At 43.2% G+C, this 23510-nt stretch overlaps 1 protein-coding gene across 2 annotated transcripts; it reads left to right on the forward strand.

The window, feature by feature from the left end:
- The first annotated feature begins 588 nt into the window (after positions 1-588).
- On the forward strand, positions 589-21947 carry Gml (glycosylphosphatidylinositol anchored molecule like). Of its 2 annotated transcripts, none has more exons than XM_005316351.3 (4): positions 589-792; positions 3095-3204; positions 3795-3902; positions 21511-21947. In XM_005316351.3, the coding sequence occupies exons 2-4, from the start codon at positions 3114-3116 to the stop codon at positions 21801-21803; spliced, it is 492 nt and encodes a 163-aa protein (XP_005316408.2). In that variant the 5' UTR covers positions 589-792; positions 3095-3113; the 3' UTR covers positions 21804-21947. The 2 variants fall into 2 exon arrangements, with proteins under 2 accessions (XP_005316408.2, XP_077872715.1); XM_078016589.1 differs by lacking the exon at positions 589-792 and adding an exon at positions 1396-2891.
- The last annotated feature ends 1563 nt before the right edge of the window (positions 21948-23510 follow it).

Here is a 23510-nt window from a genome sequence, read left to right on the forward strand (position 1 = left end):
AAAGAACCTTACCTTTATCATCCACCTGCCTCGCTCCCAAGGCCAGGGGCCCAGGGTGGAGTCCCTGAGCCTGCAGTCGGTCTCTGGCGGCCAGACCCTCCCTCCAACCCGTCTGCCCGTACTCCTGCCAGCTACTTGGACTTTCCCTCCAACCATGTCCCACCTGAAGCTAAATACTGAGTTCCACCAGCTCAATACTGAATTTCCCCACGTGGAGAAGGCCGGGTCCTGGGTCAGGACGCTGAGCCAGAGGTGCCAGGTCAAGGTCCCGCATCCGGGGAGGGTGGCTGCAGTTGAGCCCCTTTTTGGGGACCTATAATCTCAAGAGAGCATCTGCAGGTGAGGAGGATGTCGAAGAAGGCAGAGCCCAGCCTGGCCTTCCAGAACGTTCCACCCAGTGAACAGCCAGGAACACCAGGACAGAAGCCTGAGAGGTGACCTCGCGGGAAGGCTGAGGAGGATCCCGGAACCAACACGTTCCAGGCCACGCCCGGAGAGTTAGGGGGCTGCGACTTCCGGTAGGAAGCTCCCCGAGGGGCACAGCTGCCTGCGCCAAGGTTCCCAAGGCAGCCTAGGCTTCTGAGGCGAGGTTCCTGAAGAGGTGGCCGACTTCCGGGGGAAGGTTCGCAGAGGGAGGCCCGACTTCCGGGCGGAAGGTTCCTGACCCGGTGTGGTTTCCAGCCGGAAGAGCCGAGCAGAGGCCCACTTAGGGGAGGAAGGTTCCAGAAGTTGGGCGGCTTGCGCAGAACGTTCCTGGGCGGGGTGGAGGCTTCTTCCTGGAAGGTTCCAGAGGTGGGCCCGGCGTCTGCTGCCGCTTCCAGGGGGAGACGGCTTGGGCAGGGACAGTGAGCCCTGTGGAGTGTTCCAGAAGGGCAGCGCGCCTTCTGACTGGAGGGTGCCAGGCGCGGAGCGACAGGCCCGCGGCCCTCACGAGGGCTGAGCGGCCGCGCGCCCCTGGCCCCAGGCCGCCTGCCCTGACCCAGCTGGGCCTGCAGCCCCGGACCGCGATGCTCCCGACCCTCGTCCGCCACCCTGCCCCGCCAGACCCTCCCCTCTGGGCACCCTGCTCCCTGGGCCCTTCCCCTCCTGACCTCCCTCCGCTCCCCTCTTCCCAGCAGACTCCCCCACGGGACTCCTCCTTCCTGGGCCCTCTGCGCCTCACACCCTCTTCCCAGAGCCCTTCCTCTCCAGACGTGCCCCCTCGTGACACCTCACCTGGACCCTCCTCCCTCGTGGCACCCCTTGACCCATGGACCCTTCTCCCCCACTCCCCTCATCAGACCCGCTCCCCAGCCCCTGGCCTTCCAGAACCCCTGTCTTGGTCCCCAGGATTCTGCTGGCCCACACTGCCCGCTCCCAAGGCCGCATCCTCTCTCCTGTAGGACCTCCCCCTCCTGTCCTCCCCTGGACCCCATCCAGGCTCTTCTGGTTCCTTCCCACCCTCCAGGCCTGGCGAGCCTCCTCTCAGAAACCCCTGACACACCCAGGGCCCTGGACCCACACAGGGGTCCACTCTAGTCCTTAGACCTGCGGTCCCCTAGACCCCTTTGAGCAGATGCTCTCAGTGTTCCAATGTGTCACCTCAGAGACACTCTAGTCCCGAGACCCTCCTTCAGGATTGAGCCCACTTTCTCATGGCTTCTCCCTCTCCTCACCCCTTTGTCCTTTAGTCCCTTCCCTCAGTGGGCAGAGGCCCCCTCCTCCTGGAGCCCCACCCACGGGAGCTTCTGCTCCTGACCTTGGCCTCCTCTCCTGTGGCCCAAATCATCCTGGATCTCCAAAAGCCTGGACTTCTCAGTGGCCACCTGATCTTTCCCCTTTCCCTTCCTGGCTCATTATGGGGTCCACTGATGCCTGTTCAAGTGGAAACTGGCCCACCAGCACGCCTCTGAGCCTGCTCTTCCCTCTGGGCCCTCCAGGCTGCTGAGGCTAGCTCTGAGTCCCTCCTGCTTTCACCACCAGCCAGTGCACAGCAGGCATGCCTTCCACTGGGCATGATCTGGGCCACCTATTATTTGAAGTGTCCCCTTCAATTCCAAGCAGGAGGAAGTCCTAGTTCTCCTTTGGTGAGCAGCTTCTGGCTTCCTGTAGCTGAAGTCAGAAAGTGGACTCAGGGTTCCACCGTCGCTTTCTGCTGTCACCAGCCTGCCTTTTGACCTCTGTAATCCTTTGGGCCTGGAAGCTGGCCCCAGCCACTCCTCTCCATTCTGAAGCCTCCTCTGCTTGGGCTCTGGCTGACTTTGGGGGTCCTTGTAAAGGGTCACATCTCAAGATTTCCCATAGCAGGTCGCCCGGGAGCGCTGCCCCTCACTCCTGCCCCTCACTCCTGCCCCTCACTCCTGCCCCTCACTCCTGCCCCTCACTCCTGCCCCTCACTCCTGCTCGGTCGCGGTCTCCATCTGGCCTTCTCTTTTGAAGTCTGTTTGCCCTTGCAGACTCTGGCGTGCTTGCTCAGCACTTGCCGGTCTGTGTGGGAAGGTCAGCCACCACTTGAATTATTGCTGTTTCCCCCTCCCGCGGCCCCTCACCTTTTCCGGTAGTTTTTGGTGGTTTGTGTGTGATGTGTCTGAGACTGGGTTTCCTTGGACTTCCTCTGCTGTGGATCCACTGGCCCTTTTTAAGTTTGTGGGGTGATGCTTTTCACTGCTATTGGGACATTTCGGTACCAGTGGTCCTTCCAACGCTTGCTCCCTCCATGTGTGTCTTCTCCTTGTGCAAATCCAGTTGCGTGTGGGCTACACAGCTGACTCGCGTGGATGCAGCTCCTCTTTCAGCTGCTATGCACTCTGGCCTTTTTCTCTTTCTGGCTAGCGTGTGGACACTTTCCATAGGCCTGTATCACGTTTGTTGTTTCCTCTTTCCGAGTCCAGTGGGCTGTTAGTGGCGTCCAGGTGAATTTTAAATTTCAAATATTTTGCTTCTCTTGGTTTAGGAATATCCGTTTGATTCTTCTGATAGGTTCCAGTTCTGGGGGGAGGAGGGCCTGTGAGGAAGGCGGGAGGGGGGAGACTCCTGTGGTGGTTGATGCTGGGGGCGTGAAGTGGAGCTGGGAGCCGGCTTCTCGCTGACTGGCTGTGGGTCTCTTCACTTTCAGGTCCAAGCTTCTGCCCTATATGATGCTCCCCTTGTTCCTGCTCCTCTTTGTGGGGCTCCCACTTGTGGAATCCAATTTTACCAACGTGACCAAAGCTGTTCCAGCTACTTGTAAGTATCATCTCTTCTGAGACATGGAGGGCATATGGATTCTCCTAGAGTGGCCCGGGGTCCCAGGAGGACGTGGCAGGAATTTGGCCATCTGAGCTAGCTGTGGTGTGCATTGTCAGTGTTGTTGGGGAGAATTGAGGGCCAATTGGGCTGTGTTGGTGTGCAGGGGAGAGAAAGGAGGAAGGATGGCTTCCCTCAAAGAGCAGCTGACCCGGAGACCTGAGGGGGAGCTTGGAGGTGACCCTGCCCATTAGGGACAGCAAGAGAGGACAGCAGTGTCCAAGGAAATCCAGGAACCTGCTGGCTTCTTAGGGGAGCGTCCAGACTTCCTTGGAGAGGTGGGCCCCTCTGCAGAGCTCATGGTCCCCGCATGTCTTCCTGAGAAGAGGGAAGGCTCCTAGGTTGGCCTGGCTTCCCTCCTGGGAGCAGGTCTTGGCCAGGCTGGGACTGCATTGAGACCAAGCTGTGCAGGCTCAGGCAAGTCTTTGGGAGAGAGGGCAGGGCCAGCTACTGCATGGGGGAAGACGAGATGGTAATGGGTGGAAGGATACGTTGGGGCAGAAGGCCAGTGCCTGCTTTCCCTCCCTCAGGGACCTTCAACGTGCAGTGCCATGAATGTGTGGCTGAAAACACATTTGAGTGCTCGAAGCTCAGGACATGCTTATACGACCATAGACGCTGTATGACCGTAGCTGCACGTAAGTGTCCCTGTGCTCTTTTCCCACCTGTGGTCCATCATCTGGCTTGAGTGGTTTGGGGAGTAGAATCTGTATGGTTTTCTTTCTGCACCCTGAATTGTGCTGCTATAAACATGTGGCTGTGTCACTGTAGTATGTTAATTTTAGATCTTTCTGGGAGAATACCCAGGAGGGGAATAGCTGGGTCCTATGGTGGTTTCATCCCTAGGTTTTGGAGGGATCTCCAAACTGCTTTGCAGAGTGTTTGCATTAGTCTGTAGTCCCACCAACAATGGACAAGTGTTCCTTTCTCTCACCACGTAGCCAGTATTTATTATTGTTTGTATTTTTGATCCTTGCCATTCTGACTGGAGTGAGATGGAATCTTAATGTAGTTTTGATTTGCATTTCCCTGATTGCTAGTCATGTTGACATATTTTCATGTGTTTATTGATTTCTGTTTAGTTCTTCTGCCCATTTATTGATTGAGTTATTTGCTTTTTTAGTGCTAAGGTTGTTTAGTTCTTTGTATATTCTGTATATTAATCCCCTATCAGAGGAGTAGCTGGCCAAGATTTTCTCCCATTCTATAGGCTCTCTCTTCATGCTCTTGTTTCCTTAGCTGTGCAGAAGGTTTTTAGTTTAAGGCTATTCCACTTATTGATTGTTGATTTTACTTCTTGTGCTTTTGGGGGTCTTAAGAAGTCTGTGCCACCACTGATATGATGGCATGTTGACCCTGTGTTTTCTTCTAGCAGTTGTAAGATTTCTGGTATAATTCCCAAGTCTTTGACCCATTTCAATTTGAGTTTTGTGCAGGGTGAAAGAGGTTTAACTTCATTTTCCTGTGTTTAGCTATCCAGTTATCCCAGCACCTTTTGTTAAAAGGCTATCTTTTCTCCTAGATATGTTTTTGGTACCTTTGTCAACTATCAGATGGCTATAGTACAGTTCTGTAGTACAATTTCAGATCAAGTATTGTGATGCCTCCTGCTTCACTTTTCTTGCTTAGTATTGCTTTGGCCATTCTGGGTCTCTTATTCTTCCAAACAAATTTAAGAATTGTTTTTTTCTAATTCTGAAAAAAGAATGTATTTTGTCAGAAATTGCATTGAATCTGTGTATTGCTTTTGATAGTATGGTCATTTTGATAATACTAATTCTGCCTATCCAAGAACATGGGATGTCTTTCCATTTTCTAAGGTCATTTTCAATTTTTTTCTTTGGTGTTCTGTAATGTTGATTACAGAGCTCTTTTACCTCCTCGGTTAGACTAATTCTTGAGTTTTTTTTTTTTAGATAACTGTGAATTGGATAGTTTTCCTGATTTCTTCCTTGATTGAATCATTGTTGGAGTATAGGAAAGCTATTGATTTATGGGTGTTGATCTTCTCTCTTGTTACTTTGCTAAATTCATTTGTAAGCTCTAGAAGTTTTCTCTTGGATTTTTTTTTTTTGGATCTTCTACATATAGGATCGTATCATCAGCAAACAAGAGAGTTTGACTTCTTCTTTTCCTATTTGAATCTCATTAATTTTTATTTTCTTGCCTGATTGCTCTGGCTAATATTTAAGGACTGTATTGAATAGGAGTGGTAAGAGTGTACAGCCCTGCCTTATTCCTGAATCTAGTAGAAATGCTTTTAGTTTTTCTCCATTTAGTATGATATTGGCTTTGGGTTTGTCATAAATGGCCTTTACAATGTTGAGGTAAGTTCCTCTGATCTCTAGCTTCTCCAGCATTTTTAACACGAATGAGTATTGGATCCATTCATATCACAGGCCTTTTCTGCATCTATAGAGATGATCATGCAATTTTTGTTCTTAATTCTGTTTGATGAATCACATTACTGTTTTGCCTATGTTGAATCAACTTTGCATTCCTGGAATGAAATCCACGTCATCATGGTGTATTAGTTTCTTCATGCTAATATTTTATTTAGGGTTTTTGCATCTATGTTCATCAGAGATATTGGTCTATAGTTTTTTTTTTCTTGATGTGTCTTTGTCTGGTTTTGGTAACAGGGTTATCCTACCTTGATAAAACGTATTTGGGAATGTTCCCTCTCTTTCGTTTTCCTGAAATAATTTGAGAAAGACATGTTAGTTCTTCTATAAAGATCTGGTAAAACTCAGCTGAGAAACTATCAGATCCAGGCTATCAGATCCTTTTGGAAGGCTTCTAATTGCTATTTCAATCTCATTACTTGATATTGTTTTATCTAGCATTTATGTATCTTCCTGGAAGGTCATATGTGTCTAAAAATATGTCCATGTCTTCCAGATTTTCCAGTTTATTGAAGTGTAAATTTTCAAAATAGAATCGGATAACCCTCTGGATTTCAAAGGGTTCTCAAATACCTCCTTTTTTATTTCTCATCTTGATTTGCTTCTTAACTTTTCTTCTGGTTAATTTGGTTAAGGGTTTGCCAGTTTTATCATTTCAAAGAACTAACTCTTCATTACATTGATCCTGTGTATTTTTTTGGTTATTCTCAATTTCATTGATATTTTTTCTGATGATCTTAATTTTTACCTGTCTTCTACTGGTTTAGGGGTAAGTTTGCTCTTCTTTTTCTAAGCTGGGGCATAAGCTTATTTATTTGGGGTCTCTTTGATTTTTTTAATGTAGACATTCATTGCTATAAATTTGCCTCTTAGAACTGCTTTCATATTGTCACAGAAATTTTGATATGTTGTGCCTTTGTTCTCATTTATTTCTAAGAATTTCTTGATTTCTATTATCATTTCTTCTTTGGTACACTCTTCATTTAAGAGCGTATTGTTCAATTTCCATGAGTTTAACAACGTGGTTTCTATTTTTCTTGCTGTTGATTTTCAGTTTCATTCCATTATGATCTGATAGGATACATAGGTATATAATTTTTTTTTATACTTGCTAAGATTTGATTTGTGGCTTAGAATATGATCTGTTTTGGAAAAAGTTCCATGCAGAGCTGAGAAGGTAAATTCAGCTGTTTCAGGGTGGAATATTCTGTAGATGTCCATTAGGTCCATTTGATTTATAGTACTATTTAGGTTGAAGATATCTTTGCTGACTTTTTGTTTTGATGGCCTAACCTTGGATGACAGTTGTTTTCATGTAGGATTTGGAATATCTCATTCCAGGCTCTCCTTAATATTAGGATCTAAGTAGAGAAATCAGAAGTGAGTCTTGTTGTTTGCCTCTAAATGTGACCTATTGTTTTTCCCTTGGGGCCTTTAATATTCTTTCCTTGTTTTCTATGTTAGGCATTTTTATTATGATATGTCTCAGCAAGCTTCTCATTGGGTAGGTCGCTTTGGGGTCCTGTAAGCCTTGTATGTAGATGTCTATCTCATTTCTGTTTTCTGTAACTATCTCCTTGAAAATGTTCTTTATGCCTTTAGTTTGTATCTCCATGTTCTTTTCTATCCAAGTGATTCTCAGATTTGTTCTTTTAAAGTTATCCCAGACTCTTGTATTCTGATCATGCTCTATAATTTTTTCTCCTTTGCTGCTTTCTGTGTATTCAGGATCATCTAGCCTGTCTTCAGTGCCTGAAGTTCTGTCTTCAAGGGCAGAGGTTCTATTTTTTTATATCATCTAGTCTGTTATGGATACTTTCAAGTGAGTTTGTCATTTGATTGATCTTGTCTTTAATTTCTAGGAGTTCTGCTTGGTTTCTTTCACTTTTTCTATTTATTAAAACAGTCTTTCATCTCCTGTAATCACTCTCTTAATTTCTTCCTTAGATGTTTTTGTCTACCTCACTCTCAGTGGATTCCTTTGTTGAGGGATTGTGGATTTTGGGGGGAGATATTTTTGCCTGTTTTTTCATGTTTTCAGAGGTATTGGTCTTGCACGTCAATTGAAGTGGTTTCTTCTACTTTATTTTTTAGGGCACAGTTTTCAGTTGCTAAAGTGTCCTAGGGTGATCTGGATTGAGATCTCCTCATAGGTATAGTGTCCACAGCCTTTGTGTTATTTCACTCTTTTTCTGTCATAGCAATGGATATCCATAGGTGGGACCTGAGAGCCCACCCTAAGCTGTTTCCACTTGGGGCTCATTTGTAAGTTGCGTTTTTGTCTTTTCTGTTCTTTGTATTAAAGTATTGCTGAAGATTGAATGTCATTAATTTGTGTGTGGAACAAGGCACTGTCTTTGGGTTGAGTTTAGTGCAGAGCAGAGGTTTTTTTAAAATTTTTATTGATTTATTTATTTTTTTGTCATACATGACAGTAGAATGCATTTTGATATATAATACATACATCAATCATATTGTCTATTTTATTCTGCCAGCAGCAGAGTTTCTACCCTGTGAATTTGTAGTGTCCCTGCAGGTTTCCAGTACCTCACAGATTAGGGGAAAACAAATAATAGCAACAACCAATGCAAATAATATACAGAATTAAATTAAATACTTGGTTTCTGCTATGACATCTACAATGTTAATTGACACAGACACACATACACACACACATACACACACACACACACACACAAAACTCAGAAATGGTAGGGTCAGCAGTTGCCATTAATAAAAACAACAAGTAACCATGTATTATATCTGGCATTAAATCAAACAGTAGGTGTCAAGTATGGCATCCACAGCAGTAATAATTGCAACGGTATTAATGGTTGGGGCAGATGGTATATAAACCAATTAGTTCTAAAAGATGATAAGAATACAGTTAATTAAGAGAAAAGAAAATATGATGGGAAGTTAGAAAAGAGTTTACAGTTTCAAAAAGTGAACAGAGAAAATGCAAAAGAGGTGTAGGTATGATGGTTCTTAAAGGAGGAGGAGGAAAAAATAGAAGTAAAAACTGAAACGAAGAGTGAAAGAGAGGACAATAGAATTTGGCTGTTAGCAGAAGAAAAGAGAAATGAGAGAAACAGACAAATTAAAATCAACACAAAACAGTACCAAAATATACTAATCAAAACCCCCAATCCGCAAAAGACAAAGCAAGAAAAAATAACTACATTTAAAAAATGCTACAAATGAGAGAAAAAAACCAAATATGTATAGTGTACATGTCCATGAATCTAATCAGCACAAAACACACACACATACACAAAAGGGAAAAAGATTCATAATGAAAAAATTAAGGAATTTTTTCAGCATAGTCAATGAGCATATATGTTCACTGTGTCCAACTGTCTTTCTTTCCTCCTTCTTGAGATGTCTACTAAGCACGAGAATTAAGGGCCAAGGGTTGTTAAACCCTTCCTCTTTTTGTGTTGCTAGCCAAGTGGCCAGTTGAAGTTAAAAATTCTCAGCTTCCCTTCTCACCAGTATGAGGTAGGATGGGGTGGGAAGTACTGTCAGCTGGAGTTTTGTCTGCACAGACCAGGCGATGCACTCCCAAGGCAGAGCTGCTGCAGAGTTCTGTGAGTTGATTCCCTTAGGTGGGGCTCAGGTCTAATCAGGCCTGGGGGACAGTTTGTTGGGTGGTGATTGATCTTGAGAGATTAGATCATCACACTTCTAAGGGCTGCAGTTGCTGATGTCTGCTGGGAATCTGGATCCCAGGAGTCTCCCCAAGATTCTGCTTGTGGAGTAGAGGAGCAAATCTTTTACCCTCTCTGCTGCCTAAGAACAGCCATTCCAGGCTTCCCAGGCATAGTTCCAGAGCATGTTCACATCCATCCATTTGAATTTCCCATCTGCTTCAGCTGATTCTAGAGCCACCAGACTCAAAATGGGAAGCAGGCCAGGATCCCCTTTGCCTTTCTGACTTGAATCTCTCTGGATAAAATATTCTTTGTGCCTGTTGCGCTCTTGTTCTGCTAAGTGCAGCCTAGGTCATGCAACAGGTACTTGTTAGGACCCTGTAGTTAGCTGTCTTGCCTCAATTAGTCCTGTGGCAGCAGCTGCAAGATGATGCCTGCCTCAGCTCTTCAGGGCCTGTTGGAAACACAGGGTGCTTTTCATGCACCAGTGGATGATGCAGCCTCTGGATCAGCCAAGGACAGACTACTTTTCTGATCTCAGGATTTTCCGTACTAAATCTGTCCATTGTGTTTCTGGCATTCTCACTCCCTCTGTGCTGATCCAGTGCTGCTGTCGCAACCAGGTTGGCTCCAGTGTATTCTCTCTTCTTTGTTTAATGTATCCAGATTGGTGAGTCTTCAAGACACTCTGACTATACATTATTGAGTTTTAGTGAAATCCCTCTTTCACCTGACTCATAGAGAAGCAGTATTCCTGCTTGCCGCCCCCGACCTGCATGGGCAGCTGAACTTAAAGTTGCTCATGTGAATTTCCTGGGAAACCAAATAAAACACAGACACACACTTTACCTTTAAATCAAGCTTCAGGATGGCTCCTCTGCTCTCGACCTCAAGCTCCCCAAATGGGAGAGTGAGGAAAGTCACAGAGGCTGGCAAGAGAGAGAGGGCACTTTCGGAAGTGAGCTTTTATTGGGGGGACCCTCATTCTTAGAAAGTTCCATCTAAAAAATGTCAGCAGGGGCAGGGTCACAAGGACAGATGAGTGTAATTTGACCCAAGGGGCTGCAGGATGGCACACCTACACCTGAAGACACATCCTCTACCTCCAAGATGGGGGCAGTGTCCAGGTCACTAAGAAAGTAGATGGACAGAGCCTCTCCACCCACGGGAAGGAGAATGTGAATCATTCAGTGAGACATCTTCTCACATATTCCCCCTTTTTTCTTTGAAAAAGTAGGTGATTGGTCACTTTTTTGAGTCCCTGAATCCTTGTTTTGAAGGCTCACCATCCTATAATTACAATACAAGAGAGAATAATACAAGAATATACCATGCAGAATGCTTAAGAATGTTTCCTGGGTTAAAGCCATTCAGTTCTCTCCGTATTTGATCAGCTAAAGAAGTAGGATCCGAAAAATCAATCTTACTTTTTTGTATAACTTGAATATGATGATGGAGCTCCAAAAGATCCAAGCTGTTGTTATTATTTTGCAAAATACCCAACAAATGGTTTTTAATCTTCTCCCAATCCCTTTGGGAAGCATTGTATTTGGCAGCAGTAATACACACATACTTATAGCTAATGTGACTTTTAAGTCTTTCCTTGAATTTCAAAGCAGAAAGGTCATTACCAATATTTATGACAGTAGCCTCTAAGGCATTTAGCTTAGTCTCAATCCTTTCATCAATATTTATTTGATTATGAAGAGCATTGGAAGTATTCTGAGCCAAATTATTAAGAAAATTTGCATGTTGAATATTTTGAGATATGGCCACTGAAGCTGTGACTGTTGAAGCAATAAAAGAAACCAAGGCAACAATTCCCACTATTGAGTCCAAGAGCACGTTTAGGTCTTGCTAGCTGGGCATGTATTTGTTTTAAGACTTGAAAACCAGTATCAGTGTACCATGGTTCTGAAATATTAGTTGGTAATAAGATAAAAGAGGGCTGATGGAGTATCAGTGTTACTTTTACTTTATTATATCTGGTGCTGCAGTTAGTTAAATTACATTTACTACATGTTACAAGATAGCTATCATCTTTCCATTTAACTTTTACATTTCCAGTAATTAAAACATAAGGAGATTGAACTCAGGCTCATAAGCCATAGCAAGAACCTTCCTTACAGTTCTTGCCTACAGAGTCTGGTAAAGGTTTGTCAGTAAAATGTAAGCATTCTGAGGCAGCAGTTAAGTGCCAAACATCTTTCTGAATGCCACCTTCGCAGAAGGTCAAGATGTTGCTAACAAATCCTCCAGGATTCATGACATTACTCTTGTGCAACTGCCTTTTGTCAATTTTAATAGACTAGTCCAAAATATACCCACTATTTCTAGACTTATGTTGTACTGGAAAAGTATTTATACAATCCATCACTTAGGACACTTAGGAAAGGTGCCAATTTCTATTGCAGAATGGTTAGGACAAGAGATATTCGTGGACGTTCTGCTGAGATGACTGGTTTGTTATGAGAAAGTCCCATTTTAATAACTAATCTGATATTGCTGGCGAGGATGTGGAGAAAAGGGTACTCTTGTACATTGCTGGTGGGACTGCAAATTAGTGCGGCCAATTTGGAAAGCAGTTTGGAGATTCCTGGGAAAGCTGGGAATGGAACCACCATTTGACCCTGCTATTGCCCTTCTCGGACTATTCCCTGAAGACCCCTTAAAAGAGCATGCTACAGGGATGCTGCCATATCGATGTTCATAGCAGCACAATTCACAATAGCTAGACTGTGGAACCAACCCAGATGCCCTTCAATAGATGAATGGATAAAAAAAATGTGGCATCTATACACAATGGAGTACTATGCAGCAATAAAAAATGACAAGATCATAGAATTTGCAGGGAAATGGATGGCACTAGAGCAGATTATGCTTAGTGAAGCTAGTCAATCCCTAAAAAACAAATACCAAATGTCTTCTTTGATATAATGAGAGCAACTATGAACAGAGCAAGGAGGAAGAGCAGGAAGAAAAGACTAACATTTAACAGAATCATGAGATGGGAGGGAAAGGGAGAGAAAAGGGAAATTGCATGGAAATGAAGGGAGACCCTCATTGCTATACAAAATTACATATAAGAGGTTGTGAGGGGAATGGGAGAATAAACAAGGAGAGTAATAAATTACAGTAGATGGGGTAGAGAGAGAAGATGGGAGGGGAGGGGAGGGGGGGATAGTAGGGGATAGGAAAGGTAGCAGAATACAACAAATTACTAATTGGGCATTATGTAAAATTGTGGATGTGTAACCGACGTGATTCTGCAATCTGCATTTGGGGTAAAATTGGGAGTTCATAACCCACTTCAATCTAATGTATGAAATATGATATGTCAAGAGCTTTGTAATGTTGTGAACAACCAAAAAAAAAAAGGTTTTGAGTCTCCATTAACAGTACCATTAATTGGTCTAGGTCTCCGAACTGCTGTCTTTTCCTCAAATGACACTTTTAGACAGTCAGCATATTTATCGTGGGACCAACACAAAGGTAATTAGGCACTATAGCCAGAATAATTAGATCCAGTCACATGATTGGGAGTAATATGAGTGTCTGTAAATCCTCCCATCATGTATGAGTCATTAGTAAATACTGGGATGGATTCTCCAGACCACACTACTGGGTGTACTAGAGGTGGATCTGGAAAATATAGTCCAATAAGTTTCTCCCTGATTCTCTTTTACCTGACAGCTCAACAGAGCTATTATAGCAGCAAGCATCATCATTGGAGATTAACTTTTCCTTGCTGTTGAATCATTCATGTAGCCTGCAGTTGTCAATTTCTTTAGGTCCTTCCATGAGATAAGCTTCCTCGTTCAGTTTCTTGGGGTCATAACTCTTCTCTTCTTTCAAGGTTTCTTCTTTTTGAGGGAAGGCTTCTTTGGGTCAATCTTCAGTCGTTTGAATCTTGGTTCTATGTCCTCGATGCCTGATGGCGTGTTTAGGTACCCAAATAGGATAAAAAGCACCTTCTGGAAAAATACAAGCATGACCTCTACCCCACGTAGTCACTGGATATGGTCCTTTCCATTGACCAGTCTGTAAGTCCTTCCACCAAACTCAGCCTAAAGGGCCTGTTGCTGTAGAAGACATGTGGCTTAGTTGCAGTGTGACCTTCTGAGTCACAATATGGAAAATTTAAAACAAACAGCATGATTGAGATTATTTTGGGGAGTCATAGTCCTATCTCCCCCTTTTAGTTTTTGAAATTGTAGCTTAATAGATAAATGAGCTTGTTCTACAATGGCTTGACTTTGAGGGTTGTAAGGAATACCTGTTTTATGGTCAGTATAAACTCTTGGCAAAATTGTTGAAAGGAATAGCTTACATAAGCCGGTGCCTTACCAGTTTTAGTCTGTAAAGGACATCCTTATACTGCAAAGGCAGCTAAACAATGAGAAATAACATGTTGAATGTTTTCTTTTGCACTGGCTGTAGCAAAGCTAAATCTAGAGTAAGTATCTACAATTATATGTACATAACATTGTTTACCAAATTAATGATTGTGAGTTACATTCATATGCCATAATTGATTTGGTTTGATCCACGGGGATTTACCCCAGATGGTAAAGATGGAGTGTGTATAACTCACTGGGAGTAGTGACATACAATTTGATAAGCTTGTTCTCTGGTAATATTAAGTTTTTTATGTAAGCTAGAAGCATTTTGATGATGTAAAGAATGCGAAGCTTGTGCACCGTCATACAAAGATATTTGCTGACAAACAGCAACCAATTTATCAATCTTATCATTACTTCATGTTAGGGGCCCTAGAAGATTAGTGTGGGCCCATATATGACCTATAAAACATGGGTGCTTTCACATTTGTACCGTTCTTTGTAGGGTATGAACAAATTGAATAACTCTTGTGATTATGTATATCCAGTAATTGAAGTTTCAATATTTTTCTTAATCCCTACTGCATATAAGCTGTCAGAATAAATATCAAAGGGCTCATTTGCAAAATGACTTAAAGCACAAATGAGAGCTTATAGTTCTGCTTGTTGGGCAGAAGCACATGAGGTTTGTATTACCTCTATATGAACATGCCTATAAAAACCTGCTTTAGGGCTGGGGATGTGGCTCAAATGGTAACACGCTTGCCTGGCATGCGCAGGGTGCTGGGTTCGATCCTCAGCACCACATAAAAATAAAATAAAGATGTTGTGTCGGGCTGGGGTTGTGGCTCAGAGGAACAGTGCTTGCCTAGCACATGCAAGGCCCTGGGTTCGATTCTCAGCACCACATAAAAAAATAACTAAAATAAAAAGTCTTGTGTTCAACTACAACTAAAAAATAAAATTAAAAAAGATGTTGTGTCCACTAAAAACTGAAAAATAAATATTAAAAAATTCTCTCTCTCTCTCTCTCTCTCTCTCTCTCTCTCTCTCTCTCTCCTCTCCTCTCCTCTCCTCTCCTCTCCTCTCCTCTCCTCTCCCCTCTCCTCTCCTCTCTCCTCTCTCTCTCTCAAAAAAATTTTTTTTTGGAAAAAAAAGAAACAAACCTGCTTTACCTGAACTTGAGCCATCAGTGAATTCTATTAGTGCACCATTTATTGGTTGTGCACATATAATCCTTGGGAAAATAAATGGTGTTATTAATATAAATTGAATAATTTTATCATGAGGATAATGACTCTCTACCTGAACAGAAAAATCAGCAAAAGCTACTTGCCATAAATTAGAAGTTTGAAAGAGCCAGTCATTTTTTGAGCAAAAAAAATGGAATGATTATAATATTAGGTTCTGATCCAAATAGCTGTAAAACTCTTGTTCTTCCCTTTATCACTAATTGAGCAACAAAATCATGAAAAGGAGTTAATGACTTTTGAGGAGAGTGAGTTAAATGAATTCACTCAATAACTCCCAGTGTCTGCCATATCGCCGCTGCAGGAGCGTGAGCAGTTGGAAATATCAACAAATATTTAGGCTCTTGAGAATTAGTAAGCTGAGCATTTTTAATAGCAATTTCAACTTTCCTTAAAGCTGTTCTTGCCTCTGCTTTGAGCTGACGAGAAGAACTTGGAGAAGGATCTCCCTGTAATATCTGGAAGAAAGTTAGCTTTAAAGATGGCTTCAGCCAATTAATATCTCCTAATAATTTTTGAAAATCATTAAGAATGTTTAGCTCCTTGACTCTTATTTGTAAGTTTTGAGGATGGATTTGTCCTTCAATCATATAACCTAGATATTGAAAAGGAGATGTCCTTTGCACCTTCTGAGGTGCAATGCACAAATCCATTGCTGTGAGTGAAGTCTCTAAAAGGGCAAAAAAAAAAAATTAAAGTACCTCTGAATTAGCATGAGCTAAAAGTATGTCATCCCTAAAAATTAATAATATATGCATCAGGGAATTTTTCCCTCACAGGCATGATAGCCTGTGCCACAAAATTCTGTCATAGGATAGGACTATTACACATTCCCTGAGGCAGCACTTTCCAGCAATATCTTTTAACTAGTTCTTTAGAATTAATTGCTGGGACATTAAAGGCAAACTTTTTACAGTCATCTGGCTGCAAAGGTATAGAGAAAAAACAGTCTTTTAGATCTACTACTATCAAATTATAATCTAAAGGAATAGCTGTAGGAGAAGGAAGCCCAGATTGTGTTGCTCCCATGGACTCTATAACACGGTTAATAGCTCTGAGATCTTGTAATAATCTCCAATTACTAGATTTTTTCTTAATTACACAGATGGGTGTGTTCCATAGGCTGAGCATAGGCTCTAAATGACCAGCTTGAAGCTGTTCTTCAACTAACATATGAGCTATTTTAAGTTTTCCCATGGTAAGGGCCATTGACTAACTCATTAATTTTCTCTGCTGGTTTTTTTTTTTGTGTGTGTGTGTGGAGGGGGGGGATCGGAAAAAAGGTCAGGGCCCCTACCAAAAATTTTGGCTGAGTGCATTAATTAATCTCTGTCGAGGAGATTGGATCATAAGTAAGTATTTGTCCTGTAAGTTTCTCTCAGTTTCCCTAGGAGTAGATCCTTGAGTAAGTTCCTCAAATGACCTGATAGAATTTGAAGTTAGTAATAATAATCCCAAGCTGTTTAGAATACCTGTACCTCATAGGTTGACTGGTAATGTGTCCAAAACATGAGGCTTAAAGATTCCAGTGTTACCATCTCTGTCTTCCCAGTGAAAATAGATACTGGGCACTCTGGGCAGGTTGAGAGATCTGCCCTATGCCTTCTAAATTGGCTGGCGCAGTATGTAAAGGCCAGTTTTGGGGCCAAAATTGGCGAGACAAAACAGATTTATCTGCCCCAGTATCTGTGATTCCTCAAAATTTTTTAAGATTGATTTTAAGTTCCAGTAGGGGACGCTCCTGCCAGATTAATTGAGCCCAATATACTCAGTCCGGGGGACCTGGAAGTTGAGGTTTTAAGTGGGCTGTCCGCGGAACAACAAGGTAAAAGTACTAAATGTCTTTAGTAGAGAGCCGAATAGCATATTCTGATTTTACAGTGACTGATAGCTCATCTCTAAAATCTGGATCAACAACTCCTGGTATTACTTGGATTCCCTCTTTAAAACTAATTTGTGCCAAAATTAGGCCTATATTACCTGGGGGTAATGGCCCACAGATTCCAGTAGGAACTCGCTGTAGTCTCATTTGAGGTGTTAAATCTGTTACCATGGCTGGCCGTACTGTCTGGGTGGAGCTGACTGGTAATAATGACCATCCGCCATGGTGGATTGTGATGATGTCAAAGCCTATGACTCTAGCTTTTCCTCTGCACCGATTATTTGGTGGTCCTGGGGTAGGCCTATATTCCATTTTTTGGCCCTGAAGAAGGCGGAAGTGAAGTCAGAAATGGAGGCAGGTCACTGCCATATCTGTTCCCATTCCCCTTGCCATGAAGGTTTTTGTTCTGTAATGCCACTGGCGTGAACCAGGAAAGGTTTCTGCCCTGTTGTGCGCCAAATGCCCAGTCTTACCACAATTAAAACACTGCCCACGGGAATGACGTCTCTGGGATTAGAGCTGAAGTACCTGCTTTAAAGTCAAGGTGAGTGTAAAACCTTGTGATTGTGTGGGACCAACATCTGCACAAAGGCGAATGAATTCTGAAACTGTGCCTTTTTTTTCAATGAGGTGGGAGGATGTCTTGACAAACTTTATTGGCGTTTTCAAATGCTAGCTGTTTATTTTTTGTTTGTTTCTCTTTTTTTAGAGAGAGTGAGAGAGGAGAGAGAGAGAGAGAGAGAGAGAGAGAGAGAGAGAGAGAGAGAGAGAGAGATATTTTTAATATTTATTTTTTAGTTCTCGGCGGACACAACATCTTTGTTGGTATGTGGTGCTGAGGATTGAACCCGGGCCGCACCCATGCCAGGCGAGCATGCTACTGCTTGAGCCACATCCCCAGCCCATGCTAGCTGTTTAACTATGAATTAGAAGCGTTTGAATCTCTGATTGACCTGTTAGCTGCCTGGTATAGGCATGCTACAAAACTGGAGAATTGTTCTTCCAGGCCCTGTTTTATTTGATTGAAAGCTAAACTCATTTGATCTCGGGAAGAAATTTAAAGCCAAGCCTTTTTGGCACATGCAGTGATCTGATCACAAATGGCTAAATCATAATTTAACTGTCTCCCTAGGTCCGCGACCTGAACTTAAGGTTGCTCAAATGGCTAAATCATAATTTAACTGTTTCTCTAGGTCCGTTATCATTTCTAAGGGAGCTTCAAGATTTTCTCTCTTGTTTCTTTGAGCCTGTTTGGTACAATATCAGTCCAGTGGGACCACCAGAAGAGATAATCACCCCCAGAAAGGCAAGCATTTGCCATTGAAATTCAATCATTTGGGAGTAAAGGCTCCTGGCATAACGAATTGAGTAGGCTTTGTAAAAATGGCGAGTTAGGGCCACAGGTACCACAAGCATTTTTGAGTTTTTTTAGAGTCTTAAAGGGATCTACAGCCTGCACGTGGACATGCGGTTTTGTTCGTTAATCTGTTCAAAGACTAGAAAAAGCTGAAAACCTGTAATGTCTTTCCCCACTTCCTGTGCTCTTCTAAGGCCACGTTGTAGTGACGTAAGCATGGCAACCACCAGGTCAGAGTAATGATAGAACCTCGTTCTCCTGGAGGAGAGCATCTGAATTTGGATGGCGGATGCTGGCCCAGCTAAATGTAATTTAGCAAAGCCCTCCCCAGGTCTTCCTTACCTGTAGACTGAGTCCCCTCAGACTGTGAGTCTTTTTCATCTGTATATTCCTGTCTGTCTTGGTTCTCTCCATTTTGAATTTGCCTCCCAGAAATCCGATGGGGGGAAATTGTGCTCTGTATGTGTAATAAGAATTGCAATGTTGGGGGCTGGGGATGTGGCTCAAGCGGTAGCGCGCTCGCCTAGCATGCGTGCGGCCCGGGTTCGATCCTCAGCAGCACCACATACCAACAAAGATGTTGTGTCCGCCGAGAACTAAGAAAAAATAAATAAATGTTAAAAAATTCTCTCTCTGTCCCCCTCTCTCACTCTCTCTTTAAAAAAAAAAAAAAGAATTGCAATGCATTCTGCTGTCGTGTATTTAAAAAAATAAAATCAGTTTAAAAAATTCGATCTGGGCTAGTCTCTTCTCTGGAACACGCCCCTTGGCACTCCTCTAAAGCTGCTGACTCTTGTCTGGCTCAGCGGAGACTGAGCTTTTGATTTTAGATCTTGCCCTGATGCAGCTGTCTGCGACTGGAGAGTTGGAGGCTAAGCAAAATTTGACTCTGTCCTCAATCCCAGTAGGAAAAGACAGAACCACCTCGAAGCAGCCTTCGGCTGTTTCTCCTGCTACAGACTCGTAACTTCTCTCTGAAGCCATTTCAACAAGTCTTGGGGACCACTGGTTCTGAATAGGTCATCAAAGAGACACATTTCTAATGCAGTCCACCTTTTGAACACTCTCTATTGTACTTTTAGACAGTTGGCAGAGAGATACCCTTTATATAGTTTTCTACCTAGTTTCTCCCAAGTACATAAATCCGGTACGACTTGTTGACCGTTTTCAGGAACTGGACTAGCTGGGTCCTTTTGATTTGCTTTCCTCTCCCATTGGTTATTGTCACCAGAATTGTTAAATACATTTCTTTATCTGAAGTCATGGAACTGCCCATGATAATTCTTTAATGTCCTTGGCTCTAAAACTGTCTGCTTCCTCTGTGATCCTTCAAAAATTCAAGGTAAATTAAATTTCTATAGCACTCTCTCTCTCAGTCGTCCTGGAAATTCACCACCGAGCGGTCCCTCATTCTGTTGCCATCTTCTGCCCCCGACCTGCATGGGCAGCTGAACTTAAGGTCGCTCATGTGAATTTCCTGGGACACCAAATAAAACACACACACTTTACCTTTAAATCAAGCTTCAGGAAGGTTCCTCCACTCTCTACCTCAAGCTCCCCAAATTGGAGAGCGAGGAAAGTCATGAGAGGCTGGCAAGAGAGAGAGGGCACGTTTGGAAGTGAGTTTTTATTGGGGGGACCCTCATTAGAAAGTTCCATCCAAAAAAGGTCAGGAGGGGCAGGGTCACAAGGACAGGTGAGTGTAATTTGACCCAAGGGGCTGCAGGACGGCACTCCTACACATGAAGACACATCCTCTACCTCTAAGATGGGGACATGTCCAGGTCACTACAAAAGTAGATGGACAGAGCCTCTCCACCCACGGGAAGGAGAATGCCAGTCATTCAGCGAGACAGCTTCCCACGCCCACTGCTTGAATCTCAGCCCAGGAGCAACAAGGAATATAGCCTCCTCTATCCTGACATCTTTTATTTCAGATCATGGTGATTTTTAATGCAGATTGGAAATATTTTAAAGAGGATTTTTCTATCTAGGTTGATCGGGATATTTTTCTTTAGTTTTAGTGTTCTTATCTGATTTTTCACCTGGGGATTCTTGAAGGAGGTCCCAGGTGAAACTTGGATTAGGTAGCTCTGGCTGGCCAAGGTGACAACATTAGTTGTGGAACACCAATGGAATGTGGCAATATGTCCATGCTGCAGGGAGTTTGGTTTTAAGAGCCTATCACCATTTGCATGTGACTGCAGAAGCTTGAAACAGACTGGGGGTATGGGGGAAGAGCTTGTCCTAGAGGGTCTACCAACTACAGGAAATCGGAGAAAGGACAGATAAACATAGGCTGTCCTGCTAATAGTTGAGAGGTTGTTGAGAGGTTGTTTACCATCTAGGGGTGTTGGGTTCATTATCTTTATTCACCAAAGAATTAAAGAACAGGACACAGAGATAGCAAGCAAGCAGTAGGTTTATTGCAAAAGTGATGGTAACAGAGAGAGGAGGGCTCCGGAGCCCGGGGTACAGTTGGGGAGTTTTGACTTGTTCTTTTTATGGTCTCTGGAATATCCTCTTCTTTTTGTGGAGGAGGGTTACTAGGGATTGAACTCAGGGGCATTTGACCACTGAGCCACATCCCCAGCCCTATTTTATATTTGATTTAGAGACATGGTCTCATTGGGTTGCTAAACACCTTGCTTTTGCTGAGGCTGGCTTTGAATTCACAATCCTCCTGCCTCAGCTTCCTGAGCCACTGGCATTACAGGTGTGCATCACTGCTCCCAGCTTCTCCCTCTTCTTATCCCCTATCCAAACTCTCCTCATTATTATTTATTGGTTCCCCCATGTCCATAAGTCTGTTTTAGTTTTTCTGTTGGATCTGCTGCTTAAGCGCACAAGGATAGAAGTGTCTGTCTGGGTCCCCCACTTTCATCATTTGGGAAGTTGACCTCATGGGAAGACCCTCTGCATGCTCCTTTAGTCTGGCCCTGCCCATGACTTTCTCACTCACCATCTTGCCCTGGCTGCCTGTGCCTTTCTACATCTCCCTCAAGGTCACCAGGACATAACTAGAAAATGACTTCTGGCTCCACTTAATTTCTAAGAGCTCTAGAACATTTAAGACAAAAAATGATCAGAATGTTTCATTTGTATATCTACATGACAAAGTGCCAAGATGCCATATGGAGGGCTAGGGTAGACACAAAGATGAAGCATGGACAGAAAAATATCTTTAGAGGAAGTTGTTTTCAACCCTCTTGTGGACTAGAACATTCTCTTTGTCACAAATTCTAGGCAATGGAATGTTGGAACATTTGGGAATGTATGGAAATAGTCATGTTGAATATTCTGTGTTTACAGTCAGAACATGAAAAACCAATGATTTCCATCACCATTTTTTTTTTCAGGTGTGAGCCCTCGTTTATTACTTGTTTACAAGAACTGTACTTGGAATTGCACATTTGTATATGCTGCTGAACAGCCTCCGGAAACTCCAAGAAGAGTGTTCCCTAATCAATTCTATTTTGTTAATTGTTGTGGTGGTATGACTTGCAACTCTGGAGGACCTACCAACGTAGAAAGAGATTTTTTACCTCCACAGCTAATTGAGGAGGACTTTGTAGCAGAGTCTGCATATTTGGGGAAACCAAAATTTTTCCTGAGCTTTGCTTCCATCATTGTCAGTAATACAGTGACTTGAGATGGCCTCTTGGAGGTCCATTCATCTTCCCCTGTTGCTCAGAATGCTGCTGTTCTCTCTTGGAGACGCTGTGTCAGGCCTCCCGTTGGCCCCTTCATGCCTTGTTGTAAGAGCAAAATAAAGGAAAATGCTGTTGGTTGGAAACGTGCCTGAATGCTGGTTTCCCTGCAAGTCCTCAGGTTCTGCAGTGAGGCTGCTGCTCTTTTCTGCCTCCCTGCAAATTCAGGAATTCCTCTGTGGTTTCATCAGGTGAGCTGCTTTTGTTCCTCTAGGCACTTCTTATGCTCTGTAACTTTAGTGAGATGTTATCACACACCATGCAACCCACCAATTCTGTGTAGAATTGAGGAATGTTTTGTACATTCACAGATTCACCAGTCATCACCACAGTCCAGTTTGGAACACTTATGTGACCTCAAAAATAAACACTGAAGCTGGGTGCAGTGGCACTCACCTGTAATCCCAGTAATTCGGAAGGCTGAGGCAGGAGGATTGCAAGTTAAAAGCCAGCCTCAGCAACGGGAAGGCACTTTAACAACTCACTGAGACCCTGTCTCTAAATAAAATTCAAAATAGGACTGGGGATGTGCCTCAGTGGTCGAGTGCTCCTGAGTTCAATCCCTGGTTTCTCCTCCCCCATCAAAAAATAAATAAACCCCAGACCCCATTACCCACCCAGGCCACCACTGCTGCCTGTTTTCTCTCTATGGGTTTCCAATCCTGACATGTGCTAGGAATGGAGTTACAGGATGTGTGATTTTTTTGTCACTGACCTCTTCTCCTTAGCATAATGTTTTCAGGGTTCACCCATGTAGATGTGTTAGTTGTTTATTTTTATGCCCAAATCATGTTTAATTGGATGAATGCCACACATATTTTGTGAATTCCTTCATCAGCTGATGGACACTGGAGTTTTTGCACCTCTGAAAAGTGTAATGCTGCCATTAACAGCTGTGTTAGCTTTCTGGTGTGACTCACCTTCAGGCTTCTGGATAGGCCTTGTTACCTTTTTGAATGTAGCCTTTATGTTGGGCGTGAAGTGTTATCTCCTGGTTTCAATTTGCATTTCTCACATCACTAATGATACTGAGCATCTTTTCAGGTGCTTACTGTTCATTGCCTGTCCTCAGGAGAGGAATTCTGTGTAAACCCTTTGCCATTTAACCACGTGATTCTCTTACACCTGCATTGTAGGAGTAGTTTCTCCATCAATCATAGTGATCCCTCACTAGGTATGTAATTTGCAAAGACTGCACCATTGTAGGTTGTCTTTTCAACTTACTGAATGTCCTCTGAAGCCCATATGCTTTCAAATTTTGTGAAGTGTATGCCATCTATTTTTTCTGTTGCTGCTCATATTCTTTGCCAAATGCAAGGCCATGAAGGATCACCTCTGTTTCCTTTTAAGGCCTTCGCAGTGCCCACTCATAGTTAGGGTTTTGGTCCATCATGAGTTAATTTTCATATATGCCTGAAGTAAGGTTCCCATGGAATTCTTTTCCATGAAGTTTTACAGTTGTTCTAATGGTATTTGTTGAAATCCTATTCTATTTCCATTGCCCCAATGTATGGTCTCGACACCTTTGTTCAAAGTTCATTGTCTGGAGACAAACAGTGGTTCCCTCTGGACTTCTGGTTCTGTCTGCACACCAGTCTCACAGCATCTTGATTATCATTGCCTTGTATGAAGTTTTGAAATCAGGAAAT

This window comes from Ictidomys tridecemlineatus, chromosome 7, assembly GCF_052094955.1.
Source record: "Ictidomys tridecemlineatus isolate mIctTri1 chromosome 7, mIctTri1.hap1, whole genome shotgun sequence".
Taxonomy (NCBI): Eukaryota; Metazoa; Chordata; class Mammalia; order Rodentia; family Sciuridae; genus Ictidomys; species Ictidomys tridecemlineatus.